This window comes from Triplophysa dalaica, chromosome 3 (genome assembly GCF_015846415.1).
Source record: "Triplophysa dalaica isolate WHDGS20190420 chromosome 3, ASM1584641v1, whole genome shotgun sequence".
Taxonomy (NCBI): domain Eukaryota; kingdom Metazoa; phylum Chordata; class Actinopteri; order Cypriniformes; family Nemacheilidae; genus Triplophysa; species Triplophysa dalaica.
The window spans coordinates 1,365,611-1,391,641 of NC_079544.1; the positions used below are offsets into that span (position 1 = coordinate 1,365,611).

At 37.1% G+C, this 26,031-nt stretch overlaps 1 protein-coding gene, 1 long non-coding RNA gene and 1 other non-coding gene across 7 annotated transcripts; 1 reads left to right on the forward strand and 2 right to left on the reverse strand.

Annotated features, from left to right (window-relative positions):
- Positions 1 to 469: 469 nt before the first annotated feature.
- acap2a (ArfGAP with coiled-coil, ankyrin repeat and PH domains 2a) lies at positions 470 to 25,581 on the reverse strand. Of its 3 annotated transcripts, none has more exons than XM_056742561.1 (26): positions 25,464 to 25,581; positions 20,996 to 21,336; positions 15,422 to 20,773; positions 14,087 to 14,144; positions 13,773 to 13,892; positions 13,640 to 13,693; positions 12,704 to 12,762; positions 12,443 to 12,626; positions 12,146 to 12,190; positions 11,959 to 12,054; positions 11,795 to 11,869; positions 11,510 to 11,521; positions 10,532 to 10,644; positions 10,164 to 10,215; positions 9,986 to 10,086; positions 9,771 to 9,879; positions 8,646 to 8,851; positions 8,404 to 8,473; positions 8,232 to 8,326; positions 7,100 to 7,293; positions 6,909 to 7,010; positions 6,732 to 6,824; positions 5,080 to 5,303; positions 4,872 to 4,981; positions 4,675 to 4,785; positions 470 to 4,596 (listed from the first exon to the last, which is right to left on the reverse strand). In XM_056742561.1, exons 3-26 carry the CDS (start codon positions 15,472 to 15,474, stop codon positions 4,446 to 4,448), a joined length of 2,487 nt encoding a protein of 828 aa, XP_056598539.1. In that variant the 5' UTR covers positions 15,475 to 20,773; positions 20,996 to 21,336; positions 25,464 to 25,581; the 3' UTR covers positions 470 to 4,445. The 3 variants fall into 3 exon arrangements, with proteins under 3 accessions (XP_056598539.1, XP_056598537.1, XP_056598540.1); XM_056742559.1 differs by having other exon boundaries at positions 15,422 to 20,776; XM_056742562.1 differs by lacking the exon at positions 13,640 to 13,693 and having other exon boundaries at positions 15,422 to 21,336.
- LOC130418549 (U2 spliceosomal RNA) lies at positions 17,831 to 18,021 on the reverse strand. The gene has a single exon (XR_008906358.1). It is a non-coding gene; the product is annotated as a U2 spliceosomal RNA (small nuclear RNA).
- On the forward strand, positions 23,697 to 24,524 carry LOC130417246 (uncharacterized). Of its 3 annotated transcripts, none has more exons than XR_008906158.1 (4): positions 23,697 to 23,766; positions 23,851 to 23,861; positions 23,964 to 24,063; positions 24,302 to 24,524. It is a non-coding gene; the product is annotated as an uncharacterized LOC130417246 (long non-coding RNA). The 3 variants fall into 3 exon arrangements; XR_008906159.1 differs by having other exon boundaries at positions 23,710 to 23,766; positions 23,851 to 23,874; XR_008906157.1 differs by lacking the exon at positions 23,851 to 23,861 and having other exon boundaries at positions 23,703 to 23,766.
- Positions 25,582 to 26,031: the final 450 nt, after the last annotated feature.

Here is a 26,031-nt window from a genome sequence, read left to right on the forward strand (position 1 = left end):
AACTAATTCGACCGAACAAATGACAGGCCCGTTCTGCACTTTCACCAGAGCAGGTGTTCAAGTCTTTTACTTTTCACCAGTTGTTTGGAACTTCTTCAGAGTGTGATGGTAGCCACTAAATTCAGACATTTTACTAATGGCTGGAATACACTACAAGGCTTTTAAAATCAGATATTTTTTTTAACTAGACATATATTTGAAAATTTCAGATATAAAAACTAACTAAACAAATCTGCAGACTGGCACAGACTTTCTGCAATAAATCCAGACTAAAAATCTGGGAAAAGCTGAGCAAAAGTCTTGTAGAGTAAGTAGTTTGGCCTTAAGACGTCTGGTACAACTTGAAATGACCCACAGGATGAAATGATCGGACGTACATTTGAAACTTAGTTTAAGGTTACGCTTGACCCACTCCATTCTGATTGATCTATTTACTGATTATAATAATCAATAAATAAAAACCCAAACATGAAGTTTGCCAACAAACAGATTTATTAGTTAAAGTGCAGATTGACAAAAAAATGAAAGAACAGAAAAAGGCACAATCTCCAGAGTGAAAGTGTAGGAGCGATACAGCAGCGCCATGCGTGAGGTCTCTTCTGTAAGACCCCCTTCTGGTCCAGTGGAGATATAACAAACACACTGTACATCCACGTGGTTTATACTACGCCATAATGGATCTACAAATGGTTCAGGTCTCTAATACGGCTGGTCCCGTTCTATACACGTTGATCCAATACAGACAATCATCAGAAATAGGAGTTTGCAGACTCCGGTCATTCATCAAGCCCTTTTCTCACTGAAGCTTCACTCCAGACTCTCTTAAACTACTTTTACATAAGAAACGAAGAGAAAAGCAGACCTTGAACAAAATATATTTCACTTCGACGGTGTGCGGTCCGCTGGATGAAGTATGAAGTGATTAACGCAAAACCGTCGCACGAAACGGATAATAACAGGGATGGAGACACAAAGAGTAAAATACAAGATAACGGCACGTTGTTCATACAGTCACAGTGTAACATATGGAGAGATTACAGTGTATTGCTATGCTCGGCTGTGCTTGGAATAGAATACGAGATTTACTTACGCTGCATACGACTTTAAGACGAGATAGTATGTGAAACGGTTGTGTGCATAATTTAACATCATTTTGCCATCAGTAGGTCAAGCGTGTTGCATCGTGTAAGACATCCAGAAATTTCAAGCATACAGAAAGTATACATACAGAATAAGTATTCACAGTATGCTATTCCAAACATAGTCACCTTCAAGTGTGCTTTCACACTACTGCATTCAGACACAAGCGTCAAGCGTCCTCAGAAGAAGCTCTGCTCCTCTGTCAGCACAGACATCCCACTGATCTTTATAGAGAATTGGAAGCTGACGTCACGCCCTATGTTGCAGTGACGCCGCCATCTTGGGAGGATCATACTCAACTGCTGCGATTGTTTTGATATGTACCGTTTCTTGTTTTGTTTGATATACGGAGAAATCGAAAGTGAGATTACCAAGGGCTTTTCCTGAACGACTCTGCGTAATGCTATTGCAGTTTTTAACACAGCACTACCGACCTACCATAGTTATATTTCCTCATCAAACAAGAAAAGCATTGAACGCCCTAGCAGCCATCCTCCAAAGATGGCGCAACATTAAACATGGCGTGACGTCGATTAACAAGCTCTATAGGCTTCATGATACAAAACATTCAACTCCAAAGTACCATGAACAGTCCTGGTTGTTGACATTGTAACTACGAGCTCAAATTCAAAACCTTTCTCAAATCTTTAGCTTTGGATTGGTTAGCCCAGACAAACGCATCATAAGTATTACGCTGCAATATTAAAATGATTTAAGAATGACGTTAAAATCCAAAAGTTTTCACTATGCTGGTTTTCACTTAACTGGTCCGGTAAATGTGCTTCATATAATGTATTTACATCAGGTTATATGATGACTCGTGATGATGTAATATTTACAGGGAATCATTATAGTAGCATGAATTCAGATTAGCACCTGGCCAGAGGTCGCCCTTATATATGCGAACAACACGTATCATTTCACGAGCACATGCAAGTTACAATAATGAACCAATGATTGAAGACGGACATCCCAGAGTCCCTGATGACTAAACATGAACTTTACAAACGTATCATTTTTTGACTGATGATAAGATGGAAGAGTTTCTTTGTAAGACAAAAAATCTGCTTTTTAAAGAAACAGTTCACCCAAATATGAAAATGTCGTCATGGTTTAATCACTTTCCAGTTGTACCAAGTCTGTATAAACTTCTTGGTTCTGATTAACACAGAGAAAGATATTTGGAAGAATGCTTGTAACCAAACAGATCTTGGACCCCATTGACTCCCATAGTAGGAAAAATAACTTTATCATTTTTTTACTCTTTTTGTACACAAAAGAAGATATTTTAAAAAATGTAGGCAAGCAACCACCTATGGCACACTTTCGACTACCATCGTCATTTTTCCTACTATTGGAGTCAATGGGTGTCGAGATCTGTTGAAGCATTCGTCCAAACATCTTTCTCTGTGTTCACCAAACAAAGACATTTATGCAGGTTTAGAACAAGTAAAGTAATGTTTGGGTGAACTATCCCTTTAAACGACCTTTGCACAATATGTGATTAAGATTATCTGAACCGGTGAAAGAAGTGTTTGTCTCAACTTGTATTTTCTCTTAAAATGTATATAAGATGGCATTAGCTTTGACACCAAACTTTTCAAACCGGGGTTTCCAAGACACATTTCCATTTCACTGAATTTACACGCAATGACTGTGCAAAGGCCACCATGCTAAACAAATCCAGAGATGAGTCCTTAAAGACCGTTTCATCGGACGTGCGCGCCTGGACTGCAATTAACTTCCGGTTTGTGTTTGGCTAGTGTCTAATAACATAACTATTTAGATTTTATTTATGTTAATATTAATTTGTATGGTTATTTTATTGTATAATAATTGTATCAAATAAACAATTTGTCGAATGGGTCCTGTAGTTTTTTCACATTTAAAGGAACACTGATATCTAGCGGTCCAGCTTGGTATCGCAGTCTAAATTCAAACTGTAAGACCGGCAAGTTTAGCCAAGTAACGCTTCCTCGCTGTTTCTTATGGCTTGTTGCTACAGGCGCTTTATTGTTTGTAAATGTGTACCGGAAGTTACGGGCGGTCCATGCATGCACGTGCGCAGTAACGTTTAATTATGCCGCTTTGAAAACATCTATACAAGGTGTAGCGTTCCATTCATATAAACTTGAAAAATAGGTACAGTATCGCCGCACATCAATGCTAAATCATAACACAATTAGACTCAATCACTGACCACATTTACACGCACATTATTTTTCAGATTGAGATTCGTATTCCTGCACACACTTTATCATCGTATTCAGAATAAATGGAGAATAATATTTAGTAATTCTTAGCAGACTTCATTGAATGAATCCTCATGTCACACAGAAGTCTGACCAACTTATTAAGAACGCTTCGATTTTTCTTAATGTTCGCAGATACAGTATTAATATTCTTGACACGTCTTAGAATTGTTTGGACTTCTTATAGCTTTATTACGGCCTTGGTTGGGTTAATATGACCAAATTCCACGAGGACGTAAACATGGCGATTATGAAACGGTCAGTTCTGGTCCTTGATTCTGATTGGCTGAGCCGAGTCCAAAGCCGTTATAAAATACCCTGATTTCTAACTGCTGACCGCATCAGATGGCCTCAATATCACTTAATTTACTTTATTTTATGAAACCTTGCTACGCATGTGGAATAACAGTTTTATAAAAGCAATAAGCCTCGCAATGCAGTGGGTTACAGTGCATTTTATAACAGCTAAGGGCGTTTGGACACGTTATAAACTGCAGAATAACCAACTGCTTTGCGGGGCTTATTGCTTTAGTCATATATGGATTTCAATACAATATTATATACAATTTTCAAGGTATCTATTTCAATGATAACGGATTATTAGAAAATACTGACGTCGAGCGAAACATTTGAACAAGCTCAGGAACAAACAAGCACCATCCTGATGTTAAAACGATTTACTTTTCAATTTTAGGCTACTTGATTTGATTTGGAAATACAATAGACCAAGTATTTGGTTTTAAACGAGCACCAGTGCGATCAGAAATGTTAAAAAAATTCAACACATCATACAACACAGCTCCAAAATCTGAAAACGTACCAAAAAAAAGCATATTAATACAAGTATTTGTGCTGTCTGGTGACTGCTGGCGAGTGATGTCACTTGGGTTCAAAAACAAAACATACGATTCAGACACTTTAAAACAACTAAAGGATGACGTTAAATATCCAACAGGAAGATCTGTGTGCAGCACAGCGGTGGCGTTCGGTGTAAATGTGTAACTGTAGTTATACCCTCATGTGAAGATTCCCATTCTGACGGCGTGTCGAGCTTTACGACTCCTGTAGTTGTGAAGTGATAAATTCTTGAATGCATTTTTTATACTGCTGCTCGGTGTGACTCTGTGAATGAGAGTATTGACCCGACTGGCCAAACGCTCCCTCTGTACCTTTCATCTCTTCGTTCATCTTCGCCAATCGTAACCTGACAGAAAGAAACAAGCTCAGTTTGAAAGGAAAACGTACGAACAGGAGCGGGAGAGAGTTTCTTGGTCTAACATACAGTGTGACGATGTCTGCGTTGGCAGCCTCTACGGCGATGGATAGTGGACTTCTGCCGTCAACGTCCACGGTGTTCTGCTTGCCCCCTCGCTTTAGAAACAGACAAACTTGACTGACGGAACGAAAACACACAAAACGACTGTTAATACTATACATCTGGTGAATGTCCAACATTTCATTCATTTCTACATGAATTACCCCGTGTGAGCGAGTATGGTGGCGTGATGCAGAGGTCCTCTGCCACGAATGTCCTGCTGGTCCACGTTGGCAGCGTTTTGTAGCAGAAACTCACAGGTGATCAGTGAACCCTGAACACACACAGAGATGCATTGAAAGCGCTGGACTTTACCACAGCCTACCCTACAACGCAGAGTAAAGTTAGAAGAACAGTCACATCTGTACAAACCCCCTGTACGGCCTGTATGAGCGGAGTCCGATTACTGTCTTCACCATTGACCCAGTTGACATCGGCTCCGTGAGCCAGCGCCTCCACCATGTCTGTCAGACTGCCGGCGCAGGACGCCCAGTACAGGAGAGGACCAGCGGAGAAATCGGTCAACTCAGAGAACACAGGAGGACCGTCCATCTGATTCACAGACACGGGTGAATCACTCTCCTGGGGCTCCTGGGCTGTAATATAATACACATTAATAAGGATGTGTGCCATTTACTACACTGTTATGAGTCACAATAATTCATTTAGAACATTAACAACATCGACCTTCATTCTTCTTTTTCAGTTTCAGTTTTCTTTTTCCGTTTTTAAGCATTTTTGGACAATCTGAATGTTTTTTATCACCACTAAAGCCCATGTGAAATTAAAAAAGACAATGCCTTTTTCTTCATAAAATATTGCAGCGTTTGCTTTAAATAGTTTATCAATGTCAATCATTATATATTTTTTTAAATCATGTGCCTTCAAAATCTTTAGCTAAAACCTGAAAATGCGCTTCCTTCCTTTATTGACTATCCATATTAGGGGCGATTCACATTTCGTGTCTTTTGCGCGCGCAAGTTCGGTATTTTAAATGTAGATACGCGACAGGCGCACATAAAAAGGGGGCGACGCACACTTTTTTTGGAGACGCGCTGCATCAACTTTACAGAGTAACGCGCATGTGTAGCGTGGGTCATTTGACTAGAGAATGCACTTAAGGCGGGCATACACGGCATACACGGTGCGATTTTTACTGTCATATGTGCTTGCAGGTGATTTTTTTCTAATCGCACGGAAATCGTTTACGATCACTTCCCAACCTCCTGATCATTTTTAAATATGTCGAAAAAGTTCGGGAGCTACCGGATTGAATCTGTGACATGTATGCTGTTGAACGAGCTGATTTGTTGATCTATCTGAAATCGACCAATCAGGAGTAACTATTTGCACAAACTTGCGTGACACGCTATGATTGATATGATATCTTCCGTGACCACATGAAAGCATGCACGAACAGATTCGTTATTACCTCAAGTTTTTGAAGAACAGAAAGTCCATGCTGTTCTCTGCTCTTCAACCAAATTCTTTGCCATTTTTTTTTTTTTTTTTTCTTTCGAAAGGCATTGCTGCCACACAGAAAACAATCTCTTCTGAATTCGTGCTTGGGAAATCGTCAGGTCGTACAATCGTGTCATGTATCACTGCCTTCTTACACTTCTCAATTTTTACTCACTCGTGATGTGTGCGTGGACATACGGTCTTCCGACCATCAGAATTCGCACCGTGTACGCCCCGGCTAAAAATGACGTATGTTAGATGTCTTGGGCGGAGCATCCATTAACTCCTCCCCTTCAACTGTCAGTCTGCCAGTTCCATTTCAAAACACAATGACTGTTTTTATACATCTAATCAAATGGCAGAGAAAGACGAAACCCACGTTCACCTTTTTTTCCATTCGAAATTTCATCTCACTCGAAAATGCGTCGAAATACATAAGTAAATACGATCACAACTTCCGGTTCACGGGGACTTTAAGTGAGGTTCAGAGTTCATTTTTAAAAACAAGGATGCTACGAATGACATCTAAGGGTGATATACAGCATGTTGTATGTTGAACTCACCTGCTTCACTCAGGCTATTGCTGGACGGGCTGGAGGCCAACATCTCTCTGCTCCCATCTGCACTGTTCTGAATACCACTGTCTGCACTCCTCACTGCCACAGAAACACAAGCTCTTCAATAAGCAATGAAAACAAATCCAAACCATGATGGGAGGGGCTAGGTTACTCGGTACTTACGGCTCCGCAGCTTTGAGGACGTGTCGAAGTAAGAAAAGAGAGAGTCAAGCTCATCGGGGCAGAAAAGTGAGTCGCGCCGCACCTCATGACCACTGAGGGAAGCTGTTGACAGACGATGACACCGTTCAGAAAGAGGAAGTAAACAACAGACAATGTTATTCAGCATGTAGAAAGCAGTATAGTATGTCTACCTGAGGTACTGGAGGTAGTGCGGAGTTTAGGTGTTGGAGGGGGCGGCCGCGGGGGCAGAAACTCCATGTTCCCCTTCACACGCTTGTCATGTTTCCTCAACGCCATGATCTTTTCCTTCTGCTCCTGAGCTGTCGGTTTCACGACAAACCTCCTCTCTATGTATTTAGCTCGGATGAAGGCTTCGATCTCCTGTCTTTAATGTCACATACACAAAAAACGATCCGTCATCATTTTGTCACGCTCATGTTATCCCAAACCCGTGTGTCTTTCTGTAACCCATCAAAGAACAGATGTCATGTTTGAATATAACAACAGCACACGCAAGCTCCATCACGAGAAAACTCACAGAAACACACCAAAAAAGTCTTACTATGTTAATAAGAAATAGAGAAAGCTGAACACTGGGGGAGATTTTGAGGAAGGGGCAAAAAAAGCCTGTTCGTATTTTATTGGCACGGACTTTTGTGGAGGTTGACCCCAGTTGTCATTATGAACAGATCCTGATAGGGATGTAACAATTGACCGTGAGATGGTTAAAAATCTATTATAAATTGTGAGTGTTCAAGTCAAGTCGAGATGATAAATGAATGTTTTGAACAGCAGGGGGCGCTGCGTTCACTGCACACTTGGAAAAGGTGGATAGGCTGATATTTCTTAAATTTAAATGCAAGAAAAGCACAAAGTCTTCATTTGTTGTCATTAAAGGGACTTTTATATTATTTATTTTATTTTATTTAAAAAAAAATTGTTCTTGGATACAAAAGATGCTTTCATTTTACAAAGAAATGTGCGGCATTTGATAAATAGTAAAAGGGCAGTTGTTCATTTCTAATTTGACTCAACTCATTTTGTAAATATAAATCGTGAATAAATAGTCTCGTGAGATCAGTAATGTGAATCGTTACATCCCTGATGCTCAATGAAGTGCCACATTAAAGTTCTCTAAAACTTATTTTGTGTTCCTCCAAAAAATAACAAGCATAGGAGTTATGAGGAGAGCTTTGTTTCTTTATGTGAGCGGTTTGCATTATTATAAACCTGATGAACATATCCAGACTGTTAGTTAGAAAGCTAAAGAAGTCATCCAGGACTTTCTAAATACAAATATAAACAGGCAGTGGAAGGAAGTACCTGGAATCTCCAGGCTGAGGTTTCCTGGCGACCATCTCTTCTCTCCGAGCTTCATAGATGTGATTGACGACACCATTACCCAGCTCGCACATTAACTGCAAACCAAACCAAAACAGTTAAAAAACTGTGATGCGCATACACCTAAAAATAATGAAATAACAACCACTTATACCTTAAGGAGCTCTGGCTCCCATGAATCCAGCGTGAGGGATCGCACCTTTGAGTTGTGAACTCCTAAACTCCTGAGGAGAAAACATGGAAAACAAAATGTTTGAGGAGTGTTAAAGACCGTTTCTCTTCAGAAAAAGGTTTCCATCCGGACATCCTGAAGTCTATTCGTCGCAAAATGCACGATGAGTTTGTTTCACTCCCCGCCAGAGGCAGAATTTGAAGGGCGGGTGGTTGGAAAGGTACCTGTGAATGCCAGAGCACTCGATACAGAGCGTGATGCCGAGGTTGATGCTGGCCCAGCGTGGATCAGACTGTCCACAGTCACAGCAGAACTCATTTCCAGGGATGGCCTGCACCCTCTGTAGAGCGCTCTCGCCCTTAACCGGCTTCACCGACTCACAGCCCGAGTCCAGACTGCCCAGAGACGCAGACGAGTTCCTGTCTAGACTCTACAAAATAAACAAACACAAATGATTTAAAAGCTGTGAATACATGCAGACGCTACAAATGTATCACAAGTCAAAAGAATATTTGACCCAAAAATTAAAACACTGCCATATATCTTCAAGCATCCTCTTTTCTTGATCATCTTATCATAACTGTTGCTTAGAGGTATGAGTTATAGTATAATATATATATTTTAATAAAATAAAAAACTGTAATTGCACCAGATGGACCTTGACAAAGGTAACATCTATAATTATTTTTGGACATTCTCTATGTTAGGCCCAGAAGACCTATCGTTTCATAGTCATGTGACCACGATCATATTGAGATAATTTCGCTCTAGTGATAACACAATATTGATAATAACTAATATTATATATTTATGTTTATTAATTGTTAGATTTAAGATGTGTTTGTTTTTATAAATACAAAATTAGCATGCACAGTACAAAGACATATATTATGTAAAAACAAGACTTTTATTCTGGATGCGATTAATCGTGATGAATCATTAGACAGCCCTAAAGCACATGCAAGTATACTATAAGGAAACGTTTGCATGTATTTATGAATATTTATATATAATTTAATTTATACATAAACATTTATTTAATTTCATGTTTTTCTTTAATATACGCATGTATGTGTATGTGTTTATAAATACAAAGTTAACATTCACAGTACAAAGACATTTATCATGTAAACACAGACTTTTATTCTGGATTCGATTAATCGTGATGAATCGTTAGACAGCCCTAAAGCACATGCATGTATACTTTAAGGAAATGTTTGCATGTATTTTTGAATATATCATATATAATTTAAATTATATATATATATCTGTCCATTTATTCAATGTTGTGTTTTTATTCCTCATCACATAATAATATACATCAGTGCTAGTTTAACACATTGACTCACAACAGTATCTTCCTCTCCGTTCTCTCTGTAGGCCGTGGCGATGCTGTTCTGTACGGCTTTGATCCACGCCTGCCGCAGCTTCTCCGAGTCCGCCTGCATCATCCAGCTCCTGATGAACATCACACGTCAGCTGCCCATGCATCAACTCACACTGCCACACAGTCGTTTTCTTAAGATATATCTAACAATGACACTACTAAGGGAGTCAGACATACTTGGAAGGGGACACGACTTCAAAACAGAAGCGTCGCTCTATGTCCTCATAGTGTTTGACCGTGCACAGTCTCAGATCTTCCACCACTACAGTGGGGTTATCCTAAAGAAACACACACACTATAGTTAACCACTTCAGCCCCCGTGTGTCACACTGAACCAGCCTAGACACTAACTTACCCTAAACTTCTTCTGATAAACCAGCTGACTGTTCTGAATGGAGAACCAGCGCCTGGGAAGAGACAAAAGGGAAGATAAACTGGGTGCCGGATGAAATGTTTGGGAGACGTGAAGATGAAAACAAGTATTCAGAATATCCGGGATGGAGACGTTACCCGACGTCAATGTGTATTATGGTACCTGCATGCTCAGCTTTTGTTTGGTTTCAACATTGAGTGGGGCAACACAGGAGATGAGGACAAATAAAGCAACACAAAATAAAAGATAAACAAACAGGGTCAATTGAACATCAATGGAGATGGAAACAAAATGGATTCTGAAATGCTGATGCAAAACTTTGGTGGAAGAAAACAACAGTTTCGCTCTACCTGTTCCAGGATTTAAAGGCGTTGCTTGCTCTTTTAAAGAGATATCCCTCCATAGCTATTCCATTTTCTGTATCCACATTATACTCTAGTTTTGTGTCATCTGTCGAGAAATCCTTAAAAAATAAATAAACAAAAGAAACAGTAGTAAAGTTAGGGTTCAGTTAGATACTACTAATATTATTTCAGCCCATAAAAAAAGATTTTGGCATCAGGAAAATTATACACATTTACATGAATTGCATAATGAATCTCTCTTTCTGTTTCATTCAAGGACTTTTATGTATTATTTCATGTAAAGTGTTTGTGAATTTTACCCCATTCTGATGAGCTTTTAACCCTGTATGTGTAATTAAACACGTCACCTCATATATTTATAAAAAATTTAAACAAAAAGAACAACTTATGATGTATTTTCAACACAAAATCTGTTGTGCAGTAAATGTTAATATAAACATATGTGTTTTTTCTGAAAACATACATTAGGAGCAGTGATGGTGTAACTAGTGACTAAGTGATTGGATACTGAAATTTAATGACTTTTCCCTCGAAATGTAAAATAAGGGATTACTCTTATTTTTTCTTTAATTTAATAACAGTTACCTCTGATGTAATTGAATGTTATTCTGATGTAATATATTCAATAGTGGAAACAATTTTCATTTTTATCCTAAGGTGTGCCTTTAGCCCCGTTGTACACTATCCATTGACTTTTACTTTGTAATTGGTTCTGTTGCTTCTGTGTTCTTCCTGCTTAGCATTTGTCTTCTAGTTTAATTCACTCACTTTGTGCATTTTGGTGTTCACGTACTTAGTTCAGTTATTGTCTTATGTTGATGTGAAAAGCTGCCCTGGTTCTGCCTTTTGTTTACTGGAATATTTTGTTTAATTAGAAAAGCAATTAAAGAATGGCTTTGTTAAACTCCATTTGTTTATAAAAATCCCTTCAATAAGAATACAGAGATCATATGAATGGCTCACCTGCAAAGCAGCCTGAAAGAGAAGAAGAGAAACTGGTAAGCAACAGAAAACGTTTCTTATAGCACGTGAATTCAAAGGAATGCGGTAAGGAAACTATATCAGAACATATATGAGACTTTTAACATATATAAATTTTGGATTTTCATTTGCATCAACAGCAAGATAAGAAATTAGCAAATGCATTTTCATTGGTTTTAATTAAATACAACACATTTTATCAGTCATCACAGAGTAAAAAGATCTGTTTCGAATAGTTGAATTCGCCCTTTATGAGTATATATTTACCTTCTGTTGGATAGTTGAGTGTTTCTGCTCCATGTCTCGCTTTTCCTTTGCTGAATCAACCACCAGCTGATCCAACTGACAAATCAGACATCACATCAACACGACACATCAACACGACGAGCTTCACATCTCAAAATACGTGACGTGTGCGTGTGTGTGTGTACCTGACCGCCGAGCTGCTTCATTAAAGGCTGAAGTTGACTGAACAAATCGTATCCTTGATGGAAAAACGTGAAGTTTGAGTTCATATAGGACAACATCTGCAGAGACAGAACTGAAATTGTCAAGGGTTCCTCTCCAAATCTTGCTGCAGAATTGTGACATTTGAAAGAATCGCTTTAAGAGTCTTACCGATTTGAGGATTTCCAATCTTCTTTTAGACTGAAGCACGTTAATCTGAAAACGATTGTGCAAATGTTAAACATGGATTATTTCATAGTTAAACAGGGTCTTTTTGTAAAGCGTACAGTTTAACGCTTGAAGTTCATTTGAATGCTCTTGAAAGAATTAAAGCTTTTGTCATTGAACCTCAACCATCAGAATTCTGAACAGGTCAATAGAAATAAAATGTATCCAAAGTCAATATTTCCTGCAAATATGGATGAACGGTATAAAGATAAAGAGAATGTCGGCTCACGGATGACTGACCTGCAGCACATAGTCGAGGGCGATGTGACGGAAGCACTTGCGTGTGGTGGTCAGGATGTTGGTGGCCTCCTCCACCTCGTGCTGTTTGTTACGAGGCACCTGAGAGTTTTTCACAAGAGCCACTTCCTTCTCCTCGCTCACTTTATCAAAATGCTTCTTGGCGTCTTTAAACTTCTTCAAGTCTCTGAAAAAGGAAAATCGGAGGTGAAAAAAGGTCACATAAACAGACCCATCGTGAAAGTGGATGAAACAGACACTCACTCCTTCACGAAAGCCTGAAGCTGAGACTTGATGGATCTCTGGGCTTGATCGAACAAAATCTAAAGAAAAAACAGATGTTTCATTACAAACAAATAAAGAAAGAAAGACAGGTCTGTCTGAAGGAATCATGTGTTTAAGCCTCAACAAAGTTTTAATAATCACTTTTTTGCATTTTGTTCGGATAACAATTGTATCATAAAATTTATATTTAAAATACATGTGCACTGAGCAAAATTATAAACGCAACACTTTTGTTTTTGACCCCATATTTCATGAGCTGAACTCAAAGATCAAACACTTCTTCTATTTACATAAAAGGCCTTTGTCGAGATAGTCCATCGACCTCACATGTGTGTGATATCCAGATGCGGATTAGACAGCATCATTACTGCACATGTGTGCCTTAGGACGGCCACAATAAAAGTTCACTCTAAAATGTGAAGTTTTACTGTATTGGGGGGTCCCAATACAGTCCCATGTCAGAGACTTTGAGCTGAACTCAAAATTATGCACAGATGTACCTTAGGCCGGCCACAATGAAAGTTTTTCAAAAATCATGTTTTATATGTCGTAATGATGTTTTTATTCTGTTTTATTGTGTTGGTTACGATGGCTTGAATAAAAAATGAAAAAACTGTAGTTTGATTGATATTAATTGCAATGCACAATAAAAATACATGATTTTTCTTCATGTATTTCCTATATTTGTATTTATTACAATCACAATTCTAATACTTAAAACACTTAATATTACACTTATGATATATGACAAACTGAAGCACAAAGTAATTTGACATTCCGTGCACATTCTTCATGACAGGTTTATATGTAATCGCATCATATCATAAACTATGTATGCACATTTTTCATATCATTAAGGTCATCGTCGTATAATTTAAGAATAGAAATGTTGTCTACATGTTTCATGTCTCTTACTGTGTGATAGTTGTTCATTTCCAGCAGTGTCTCAGCAAACGAGGCTAAACTGCACTAAAAGAGGAAGACAGAAGTATAAGAAGAATAACGTTGACATGATTTACTAAAGATTGAGCCGTAGACTCGCTCTTACCCCGATGACCTCATCTCTGGTGGACTGCAGGGCCAGTTCTCTGATTCCATTCACAAACTGCTTGTTGGCCTGATTATAGACCCGTCCAGCATCTATCATCCCTATACACAACTTCACCAGCTACAACACAATCACGTTAAAAACACTTGTTAACACTCACGATTTCGAGTACATATAGATTTATTTACAATTAGACATATGGCGGTTTCATGTACATTTACGTACAATACGCTTTCAACCAAATGACCTATGCACCATCAACGCAATGATCTACCAACTAAGGTACATGAATGTAAAGTGTGCGAGCCGATCACCTTGTCAAGTTTTGACTCCAGTTCTCCAACGTCTCCTTCCACCTCTTCTACCGTGGCCCTACAAACATCAACTGAGTTAGTCAACTTCATTAAAGACATTTTAATGAAATAACATCAGTAAATTCAAGCAGCATACAGAAGATGTGAAAGCTCTTCTAGCGACACACATTATCTCACTCTCTGAGAAGATGTCTCATTCCTACAGTATATACACGTGTCCAACATTGTGAACCACATTTTATAGATTAGCATTTATATGAGGGACTCTGTTACTTTTAAAATGCATTGATCAGACTGGACAAGAAATCTGATCTATAGCTACCTCGGGTTTGTTTGTTTGTTTACAGAGTTAAAGGGACAGTTCCTCCAAAAATGAAAAACTTACCCTCAGGTTGTTTCCAACCTGTATAAAGTTCTTCGTTCCAATGAACACAGAGAAAGATATCGGTAAGAATTTTAGCAATTTTCAGTTCTGGGACATCATCCACTACCATAGTAGGAAAAAAATATTGTATTTCTTTTTGTTCTGTTGAACACATAATGAGACATTTTGAAGAATTTAGGAAAACAGAGAGTTCTGGAGCATCTTTGACTACCATATAAGGGGTCATATGACACGGCTTAAATGAATATTGTGATGTCCCAGAACTAAAAATTACTGACATTCTTCAAAATATCTCTCTTTGTGCTCTTTGAGTAATTTTTACACGTATTTTTCCTAAATGAATGCAAAATAGTTTCTTCTGCGTATGCTTTTTTATATATAAACTATTTGATTTAAAGACGTGGTTTATATCGATTATAAATATGAACAGTGCACCATATACGTTCATGTATATTCATGACATCTGTAGAGCATCACTGGGCCTATAGTACCAGCATCTTTCTGCACTGCACTCCTAAATGAAAACCCAAGTGCTGGAGATGAATAGAAATAAAACAACAAGGTCATTATTATCCTTCTCCTTATATAATCCAAATGCCTTCAATTATGATTTTTATCTTTCTATCTTAAACCCAAAAATCTTAAACACACACCAGACACGTTTACCACATATGCCCGAATGCATAAATACACAACAGAGATCAATATTTCTCTTCCAGCACATCTTTCCATCAATAATGCGGATAAGATGCGACTCAAAATCTAGTGAGCTGCCCACCTAGTCAGCATCTAAAGGACCGCGTGAGAACGCGCAAGTGAGGTCTAGAGATGCTGTCTTGGAAGGGAGCTCCCTAGGTTTTGAGACGCATCATCCATGAGAGGTGCCACAAGAGCGACGCTTTTGTGTGTTTATTTACGGGACATTTGTTTGATATTCACATCAGACTCACCGGAACCGCGGCGAATCCTTGAGACATTCTTCAAAATCCACCGTCACTTTCATTTCGATGAACCGATGATAATAAAGCCACTGATGTCCGGAGGTGATCCCGAGAGCGCAGGGGACAGATGACAATGCTTCACAGGGATTCTGGATTTAAAACGTCAATTACAAACTATCTGCAATTGACGAAAGACGAAATTATTGCTAACGCGTTCATTGCATTAATTTAAGAGCGTAAGGTATTAATATATCCGACGATGAAGCATCCCAGAGGATACAGTAGCACTACGCCCCATCCGGCTAGACGAGCTACCAATCCTACTACAGTGAAGGACTCGCTCATGATTATTAATTAGGGAAGGAACGTTCGCCCAATTGATTGGCTTAAACGTTGTCAACGTAGACAAGTGGGCGGTACCAAAACTAGAGCGAACGTTGCGTTTAAGACTCCTAGGAAGCCAACCTGAAACCATCATTTTCGGATCGACGCTCTTTTAATGTTGATTAATGTTTATACGTTTTATTTTAACATTTCTAAATCCAGACGTTACTTCCGTGTTTTTAGTGGAAAATCCCAAATCCGAGATATCTTGAGCGCACTTTAAGACTATCACACGAGAGTTATTGTACAATCTAGAGAACACCTTAAATAAAAAGTTTCAATGTTATTTATACGCGATATGTGATTTGTAAGTTTCATTGAAGCACTGAATATTTAACCAAAGTACTTTCGAACCTCCCCACTTGCGGCCATATTTGCGTCACTTCCGGGACACTATCTTCTTTTTAAATTATACATTTTTATAAAATAGTACAAGGGATGCGTTTCAATTTTATATATATCAATACATTTACAAACCGTAAATCATAAATCTGAATGAAAAATAATAATGGAAATAAAAATTGTAAGGGGGTAGAAAGGAATCAATTAAACGTTTTATTTCTGTTCACTGTGATCTAACAAGCACATCTAATATGTTATGTGTTTTAACACTATTTTAGTTTTTCTTCAATTTATAAAGGGTTTCGACAAAACGTTTTAACTCCGAGCAAAAAACAATAACATTAGCATTAGAATCTATAACTTTACATTTATGTATATAACTTTTTCCAAGCAAGCACAGGATTCTGATAGCATTGTCCAATGTAGTGAAGCCAGTGTTTGAAAATAAACACAGGATGTCTTTAATATAAATCAAATTATTAAGCAAATTAAAAATCAATAATGAAAGCTCAATTAAAAATAACCTCGTTACTGTACATCTAAAAAACAAGTGAACCACCGATTCATCTTCATCATCACAAAAACACTTATCTGGTTGAATATCTATATACTTTGACAATAATTATTTAGAAGGGTAATGGTTTTTATGTTCAGTTGTTTGGCTTTGTTAGGAATTACAAAAATGATTATAAACAGCCCATTTGTTTTCATAGAACCATTGCTTTCAGGGATTACTTATTGTACTAATTAATGTTTTTCTGATAAGCCAATTATTGCATTATTTATCAAGTCAACCCCACCTATCATTAAACAAGGAATGTCTTCCATTAACCTAGAATAGTGTAGAGATGACTTGATACGGTGTAAAAGTTTAGGAGATTTTTTTTAATTACCCTCAAATATTCTATACAAGTAATATTAATTCGGTTATTTTAAACAAACTAATTAGGTTTTCATTGTTTTCCATAAATTGTGAAATAAAAATAATATTTTTTCAACACATTGTGTGTTAAATATGGTCCTTTTATATAACACATGTCGATTGTTCCACACAATGCAGTTATGAGGTGTAAAGTTATTCTTAAAAGACAATTTTCATGAATCCAGTGCTTGCTTATGAACAATTGGTAGCTTGATGGGAAATTTATAACATCTAAAATTACAACTCAACAAAGACATTAGCCCGCCACATCCAGGCTGCTATTTCAAACGTATAAGACCAACCAACAATTATAAGTGACATTAACTGGACCATAAACTGTGTTGCTTAAACTAAAATGCTTTTAAAAAATTAGCCATATGATATTCCTACTGCGCATGCGAAAACACTGACGAGCGCCTCATTCACTGAATCGTTGCTCTTTAGCGATTGGCTCGTTTAGTGGAAGGCGGGACTTCATGATCTCGAGCCGCTGAGTTGGACTCTGCACGTACTGATCCCACTGTGATATTGTTGTTAAAATCGATCACTTTCATCAAATGACCAATGAGCAAAAAGTTACATGTTTGATAATATCGTAGCTGCGTTTACACGATCAATCTCATTATTATGAAAATTTGTTATTAAATGGTAAAGAATATGTTTCGATTCTATTCAATTAAATACATTACAAATATTAAAGATTACAAGATATATGACACATTGTTGCGTTGGCTGTATCATAGACTATGATTCTTCTTTTGACCATAAGAGGGGGGTGCACCGTTCCCGGAAGTACTGCAATACCGGGTCGATGCGTGGAGTGGTCGGAGCAAGCCCCTATTCCATCTCCCGGTTCCAAAAATCAATTTAATATATGGTCCCCGGGTAGGGGACGTATCAGATATTAAACTGATAAGAACAGATACTACACTTGATCTTAGCCAAAAGGCCGAGAAGCGATACCTACAATGGGTTTGAAGTAAACCCCACATGCTTTGAGACAGCACATAGAATGGCGGTAAACTGATGTCATAGTTGTTATTTTCATCTCAAATGGTCCATATGTAACATTTCACCAGGATTCGATCTTTCTTATGAGCATTTGTGAGCTCTATGTTTGTTTAAAACAGCAAAACCTTCTTCAATAAAGTCTGGAGGAGGAGTTGATATTATAATGAGGTAGTGCTTCTCCAATCAGAAACACGGATTTAATTCCCCCAGTATTACACAAATAAACTGTTGTTATCACACATGATAAAATGAGAATGCAAAAGAAACTCAGAAACGTAACACAGAAACGGTAGAACGCACTGAACGGGCGCATGTACAATGTTAAAACAGCTTTATTAACGTCACGTGTTTGCCTCCCAGTGGACAAGTAAAGTATTACAGTATTGATGCTTTCCCAGTTTAACCAATGTCACAAAACATTAACCTTATTCCAAAAAATGAATGGAAATCAGATAATAAAAGTAATTATTTTAGTGATTAAACAACGTGTGTTGAATGGTATTAAATATCTTGCAAATTTAATTTGAAATTACCTTTTATCAATCACCCTTTGTTACTGACTGTAATAATCACGCGGCAGAATTCAGGGCATTTGATTTGGCAAAAATTGTATTTGGGCCTTACGTTGCTTATACAAAAAAGAAGACTTTAAAATTAGGATTCATGCTGCTACATAAAGGTACAAAGGAAGCCACATAAGTAATATAATTATTAAGTCAAAAGTTAAACAGGAAAGGTGTCAGAAAAGAAAACATTCAAGCACTTTAAAACTTAAACAAAAATAACATAAATTCACTAAAGGGCAGACAGTATTCTGGGTTCATTTAAACCAGTTAACTGAGTTCCTCAATGTTGCAACAACGGCAAGAACATTTTCATACTGAGAATCATTGTTCCACTATCTAACCTTTGGTATTTATAATCCTAACCCCCTGCAGGAGTCTAGACGCATCTTTTTCAGTAAATAAACATGCACACACCTTTCCTCAACAACAATTTTATCTATTGAGGCAGGTGGTTATTGCTAAATTGTTTTTCAATCAAAACTAAATGAATGAGCTAATGCTAATAAATAAACGGAACACTGTGGATACTTTAATTTATTTTTTTTGTACAGATTGTAATGTAAATCAAAATAACGTAATTAAAGACATTTCTATACTGTACAGATTTGTTTCTGTACGTGATGTGTATTATGTGCTTGTGCAGTCATCCATATCTTTGTTCTTAGTGTGTACGTCTTTGTGTGTAGCTAAAGATTTGTTGTGTGCAGCTATGACATGACAATAAAGATATTCTATTATCATAATGTGATCCATTATTGTTGTATATAATAACTGATACAGAGAAACTGTCAGGTTAAATGCTAACTATTAAATACTTCAAACAAATGCTTTATATTTAAATAAGGTTTTATTCAGAGTTTTGTAAAGTAAAATATTTTAATTTTAAAATGATTAAAATTAATGGTCTTCATGAAATTATCCGATACACAGTAAAAATGTCGTCTACTGTTTCAAAAGATGTCCATGTTCTTCTCATGTCATCCCTCTTAAAAGGATAGTTCACCCTAAAATGAAATGCTCTGTTATCATTATCACCATCAGGTTGTTTAAAACTGTATTTAAATGATATTGTTCTGTTAAACACAAAGAAAGATATTTGTAAGAATGTGAGCAATTTCCACTATCATAGCTGGAAAAAAATATTGTATATTTTTTGTTCTGTTGAACACTAAGGGAGATTTTTAGAAGGATATATTAACACAAACCATTTACTTTTTCCAACTATGGCTGGAACTAGTGATGGCTGGTCGATCCGGTTCACCAAATCGGACTGAACCGTTCCAAACAGTTTGAGTCTCAACTAAGCACTTAATCACAAATTACTTGAATTACTCATTTTCTGGCATGTCTGACAGACCCTCTGACTCGAAATAAACCATTTTATTATTCAGTTAGTCACAGGACTGAACTGAAGTGGGTGAAGAGGAAACTAATGAGCACGAGCAGCTGATACTGAGCTGTATACACTGAACGGAGAGTTTGATTGAGAACCGATGATACTCCGCATGCATGTCATTTCTAAAGCGAATAAAAAGCCTTAAGTCAGATATTTCCACAAAAATCAGATATGTGATACTATAAAGCACATTGGTAATATGTTTAGGACTTTATTACTGCACTATCACTGTATGTGCACCGATCTCCAGTTCTGTTTACGTTTGTGCTAGAGAGGTTCTCGTTCTCGAGTTAGGAACCGGTTGCAACAGCTTTCGATGCAGCAGTACACTGAACCGAGACCCGTTTGGACAAATTAGATTGAGAACCAATGGGCTAAATAGTGACTGAGCATGCGTAAATGATGACTGAATTTTCATTTTTGGGTGAACTATCCCTTTAACCATTTCTCATATCTCTTGTCGTCTACAACACTTCAAATGCTATTAGATTGTTAATGATAATCTATAATTTACCATCTATAAATCTATACATAACAAAATAATATTTATTTTAATTTTTATTTAGCATTGTTGTGCAAGCACTGTTGAGCTTGTGCAGAGGCAGCAGCTTTTGCCAGAGGGGAATTGGAATCCCCTGGTTGGGCCTGGGTTCTCCTGAGGTTTTTTTTCTCGATTGGAGTTTTGGGTTCCTCACCACCGTTTGCATATTGTTTTACACTATTTGCCTGCGCCGGGGGGGCTGCTTTAGAATTTAGAAGTTAAACATAATTAAAATTGCATATAAGAATTTATAGTCTGTTTAATATTTGACCTGTGGTTCTCTCTCCTATGTGTGCTTTCACTGTGCGTGTGTGCGTGTGTGCGAGTGTGTTTGCGTGTGTGCGTCTATGTCAATGTGTGTAAGTATGTTTGCATATTGTGTGTGGTGAGCATTTGTATGTCTGTCTTTTGTTGTTTTCACCTGTTTCTTGTTTTACAGGTATATGCCTTTAGTTGTTTTTCTTGTATTCAATGTGTCTCATGTACAGCTGCTTTGTAACAATGAAAATTGTAAAAAGCACTATATAAATAAAGTTGAGTTGAGTTAGCAGTATGACTATGTCTGTGATACTCTGAAAAAAAAAAAAAAAAAATTAAGGTCACAGCTGAAGTATTACATTACAGGCATACACCGTGTTTACGTGTTACAACAACAGCTTTCCTTTTGTGTGTCCTGCTCCTGAACTTTGTGGCTTCTCTGACTTCATCATAATTCTGAAACATGTCGTCCTCTCGCTGATCTCCTCTGTCATCTGATTCTGACTGGGAGTTGAGAAAATACATATAGCCAATTGAATTAATGATTTAAAATCACACTCGTAATATAACAATGGGAGTGAAGTGAGAATGTTGACATTTATTAAAAAACCAAAATTGAAGTTACTGTCATCAACTTAAGGTGAATTATGTAACATAACAAATGATAAACCGATTCAGTATTTAAACAATACTTATGCCTTTTAAAAGCTGATCGATGTCTGTTTCTTTATATCAAACCTGCATATGAGAGCCACATGACAGATGTAAACAAATGTGTGTTACCAACTGTGTGTTTGATATTGGTTCAGATTCATACAATTTTGTTATTTAAAGGTAAAGGAATTTTGAAAAGTGAAAATCATTGAAAACTCGGTTTAAAGATGATGTCATTCGTTACGTCCTAGATGCTAATAGCAATAGCATCCATACTGTCCATGTAGTTTCAAAGTATAGTTTGAAGTACTTCTCCATTTTACTAGACAGGGGGGCAACTGAACATCTTACAATGCTGACGAAAATCGTTTATTGTAATCCGGCGAACTTTAAAGGAGGCGTGAAATAAAATCACAATTTTAACCCTGAGCTTTTGCTACATAAGAAGGAATTGTATTAACACGAACATCATGTAAATATCAGAACAGAAAACGACCTCGTTACTGTGATTACATCTGTTAATGACCCGATGACATTTATAGGTTGAACACTCCCAACAAACATTGGTCCGACGGCAACGTCGTGTCCCTGGCCTAAAATAGTCGCGGTAGGACGGCATAAACCGGTAAAAATATGTGACATATAACATTTCCTAAAAATGCATTGAGATACATTTGTACATGTCAACAGATCTCTATGGGTTGCATGTATGATTGTTACTTTGACTTTAGCTACGTGTAATTATATAAATATTGAAGCGATTGAAAGGGCGTCCTCTTGTGACGTCCTCTACACGTGCATTTTTAGTCCATCGTGACCCTTTGTAAAGTTCTTATGAAATAAGCAAAATAAATTGTGCTTACCTAGCATAATACTGCAATGATTCATTTGAGTGCCCAATTAGTTATAAAAATGTTGTGATAGACGTCCGTTGACGTTACACGTCAAACAACACCCATTGCAAAAAGCAGGAAATCTTTTTTTTAAATACACGATCATTTGTATTCATCTTAGTTAAATGACACATTTACATATATAATGTTATAATATCTGCTTTCACAATTTAAAGTGGATGATTGCCAAAACTGTGCTGTCAAAATCGGTGATTCATACTCCACTCCAGTTGGTGGCGGTAATGCGCCTTCAGTTGATTTACCATCAGCAATAAACTCTAAAGAAGAAGAAGACTCGGGAATGGCGGTGTGGTTTATTTCGAAAAGTGACGGAGTTATACAAATACTACTGTTGGGTAAGTGCATTTTGTTTAGTTTTATTAATGTGGTTGAGTCTTACTTGTTGGACACGAAGGAACTGAAAGAAATGTTGCGCACATTGTCAACTGCCATGTAGTTTGTGTTTGGCTGAAATTAGCTAGCAGGCTAAAAGGTAGTTTAAAGTTACGCTAGTTTCTACACTTGAACTGTGCTGTGTAACGTTAATGCTTCTTGCTAGGATATTGATAGCAAAATCATTAATCCCCCAAACTGCTAACTCGTTCCCTGCCACAGTTATCTTGTCATTTAAAAATCAACCGTTCACTGCCAAAGACAAGTTATTATTCATTACAGAAATTGTATTGTGAGCCATCAAAGTTTAGAGAACATGTTAAAAAACGCTGAAGCTGGCTCAGAACTTTTTTTGTAAAGGCTGGCGGGTAAAGAGCTAACGTTGGCTGTGTTTTGTGTCAGTTACAATTAACATTAAGTTGAGTAATTTCATGCAACTACAGGAACAATGTGTAAATAAATCAGGGGTTCCAAACCTTCTTCCTTTGGGACATCCGCCCTAATTGTTTGTATTAAACACAAAATGTGACAGCAAGTGTCACATTCAGTTTAGAAGTAGTCATGTGTCCAGGTGTGTGTACATATTAATGAACAGATTTTTCTTTCAGGATTCCAAAGGAATATTTTCCATGCTTTTCGGTTTTAAAGATGAACTTCAGTGAATATCTGGCATTCTGGAACATGGCAAGTCTACATCTTCTATTAAGAGATTGCATTGTGACAAAGAATGTGTGTGTTTGTGCGGATGTAGTTTGTGTTTGTTTGTTTTTCTCTATCTCTTTCTCTGTGTAGATACAAATATTTGGGTAGTAAACAAAAGAACCATAGTGACAGCAACAAATCTGAAAACAAAACTGTAATTTTTCTGAGGTGAAGTAATCCGGAGTCATTTATTTCACAGAATCACGTTAAATGCATTTAATGTGAAATTCATTATGAGGGGTGGTGGTCAACTTAAAAAGAAGCCATTCAAAGCTATACTATGTAATTCAAGGTAATTTTGGCCTTATGTCATTGCAAAAATCTCTTGTTCCTTGTCTATTTTTTCATTTATGTAATTTTTATTTTCTCTATTTAGTGGACTTCTCTGTAAGAACATCAGGTTTTACCAGAAATACCACTTTTACAAAGTTTACAGGGTCTTTCTCAAGGGCACCGCTAATCTAACATATATTCTTTGTCACAATCTAGACTCTTCATAGAAGATGAAGACTTGCCATGATCAAGAATACCAGCTATTTGCTGAAGTTCATCTTTCAAAACGAACAGCATGGAGTACAGTACTCATCAGGTGCTTTTGCTACCCTTAAATAAATTTATTCTAGTGTTATTAGTAACTTTTATTGACATTCGGTTATTCTAGAGAAGAATAAAGTGTAACACATGTTAATTACAATCTTGTATGTATTTTAAATTTAGTTGTGGGATAATCTGACATTTTCTAAATAAATTAATGTAATTTACCTCAAATTTTGCCTTTGATCTTTTTTCTCCTTTTTTTAATATTCATATTCTTTTCTCTCACTCAGATGCTGTGAACAGGTGTAGCCCAAATGCAACAGATTCAGACTTTGATGCAGCAATGGCAGATCACCTGAACCACACTGGGGTTGATGGATACTTGTTTTATGGCTGTTTTAACAGTAATACAAGACTGTTAGGAAATAATTTGGTAGTGCCATAGCTCTGACTTTTAACCATTAATGGTGGAACACATGAATCACACTCCCGGAAGAGCCGGTGGTCGGGGACCAAGAAATGAGTAAACATTTTGAAAAAAATGGACTAAAGTAGTGTCATATGTTTTTGTAATACTGTACTTTTGTCATTTTCATGTTTGATTAATGGCTGGTAAACATCAATGTTAAACTCCATTGCTTTCGAGATTCTACTATTTTTATTTTCTTGTTTGAATAGTAGCTTTCAAACAAATGGAAGACCATTCAAAAATGTGATGTTCACTATAAAATATGCTGTGCTAAATTAAAACACTAAATTTTGCCTAAATCCACAAATAAAGTGTTATTGTTTGTGATGTGCACGTGATTGAAACGTTTTATAGACGTTCAGGTCAGACCGGACCGATTTTGGACCTTTTTAGAACTTAAGTCAATTTAAGACACGTAAACCTTAATACATAATTGCTTGCCTTGCACGATGTTACACAACGCGAGTTTGATTATATTTAACGCATTCTTATATATACGCTTATATTAAGCAGCTACACATCTAATAAACGTCCGAAAGAGGATACATTTGGACGTCCAAGGACGGGCAGAAAAGACGTGGAAATCACGTTCAGATGACGTCAAAGACGTCGGTTCAACTTTCATTTCGGAACTATTTTTCAACCGTGACGGGACGTGTCGAAATGACGTCTTTTCAACGGTCATCAAACGTCTAAATGTTTGTTGGGCTTTAACATTATACGGTTCAGATGTAAACAGCACATAAAAGACAGGAAACCATGTGTGAGCAGTTAATGCAGTAGCATACATTTAACGGAAAAGACAGTCCGTCAACTGTTGTGTGAAAGCGTGAAAGAAACTCCCCTCAGACTCAGTCTGTGTCCTTATTCGATGATTATTACTATGATTATTATTACTTTCTTCATAATATGTAATTTTCTTTTGTTGTAAGCTTATGCTTTAGGTTGAGTTTAAATAAAACAGCTAAGTAAAAAGCTTTTACCTCAGAAAAACGGCTGTAGTGTGGTCCACTCAGAAGTGAGGCGGGTGCACTGCGCGTGACGGTCACAGACCAGTTTATATTCCAGGTTCCGCGGGGTTGGCACGAGCAAGCACCCAAGAAGTACTATTTTAATATATTTTTTATATATGACATTTTTAATGTGTATCTATGGAAACATAACTTGCGTTATACTACCTTATGACAAAAAAAGTAGATAGATTAGAAAAAATTTGCAGTGCGGCTCCGTAAGCCTAGGCTAACTATAGTGGTGTGTGTGTGGCTCTTTGCTAAAAAGTACACTTTCAAAATATACTTAAATTGCTCTTTTCCGCACACTAAATGTATAGTTGTATTCTAAAAATTAGCCTTTAGTATTTAAGCCTCCTCAGAGACAAACTCTTAAGTTGAAATCGTTGCTATAGTAACAGTTCCGCTCTATCTAGTCATAGTGATGTAGCGGAGCTTTCCTGCTCCGGGAGAAGTTATAGTTCACACTTCCTGTTTATTGATTTATGTGCTTTTAACATACTATTCATGTAGGCATATTTAAAATGTATTTAATTACCAC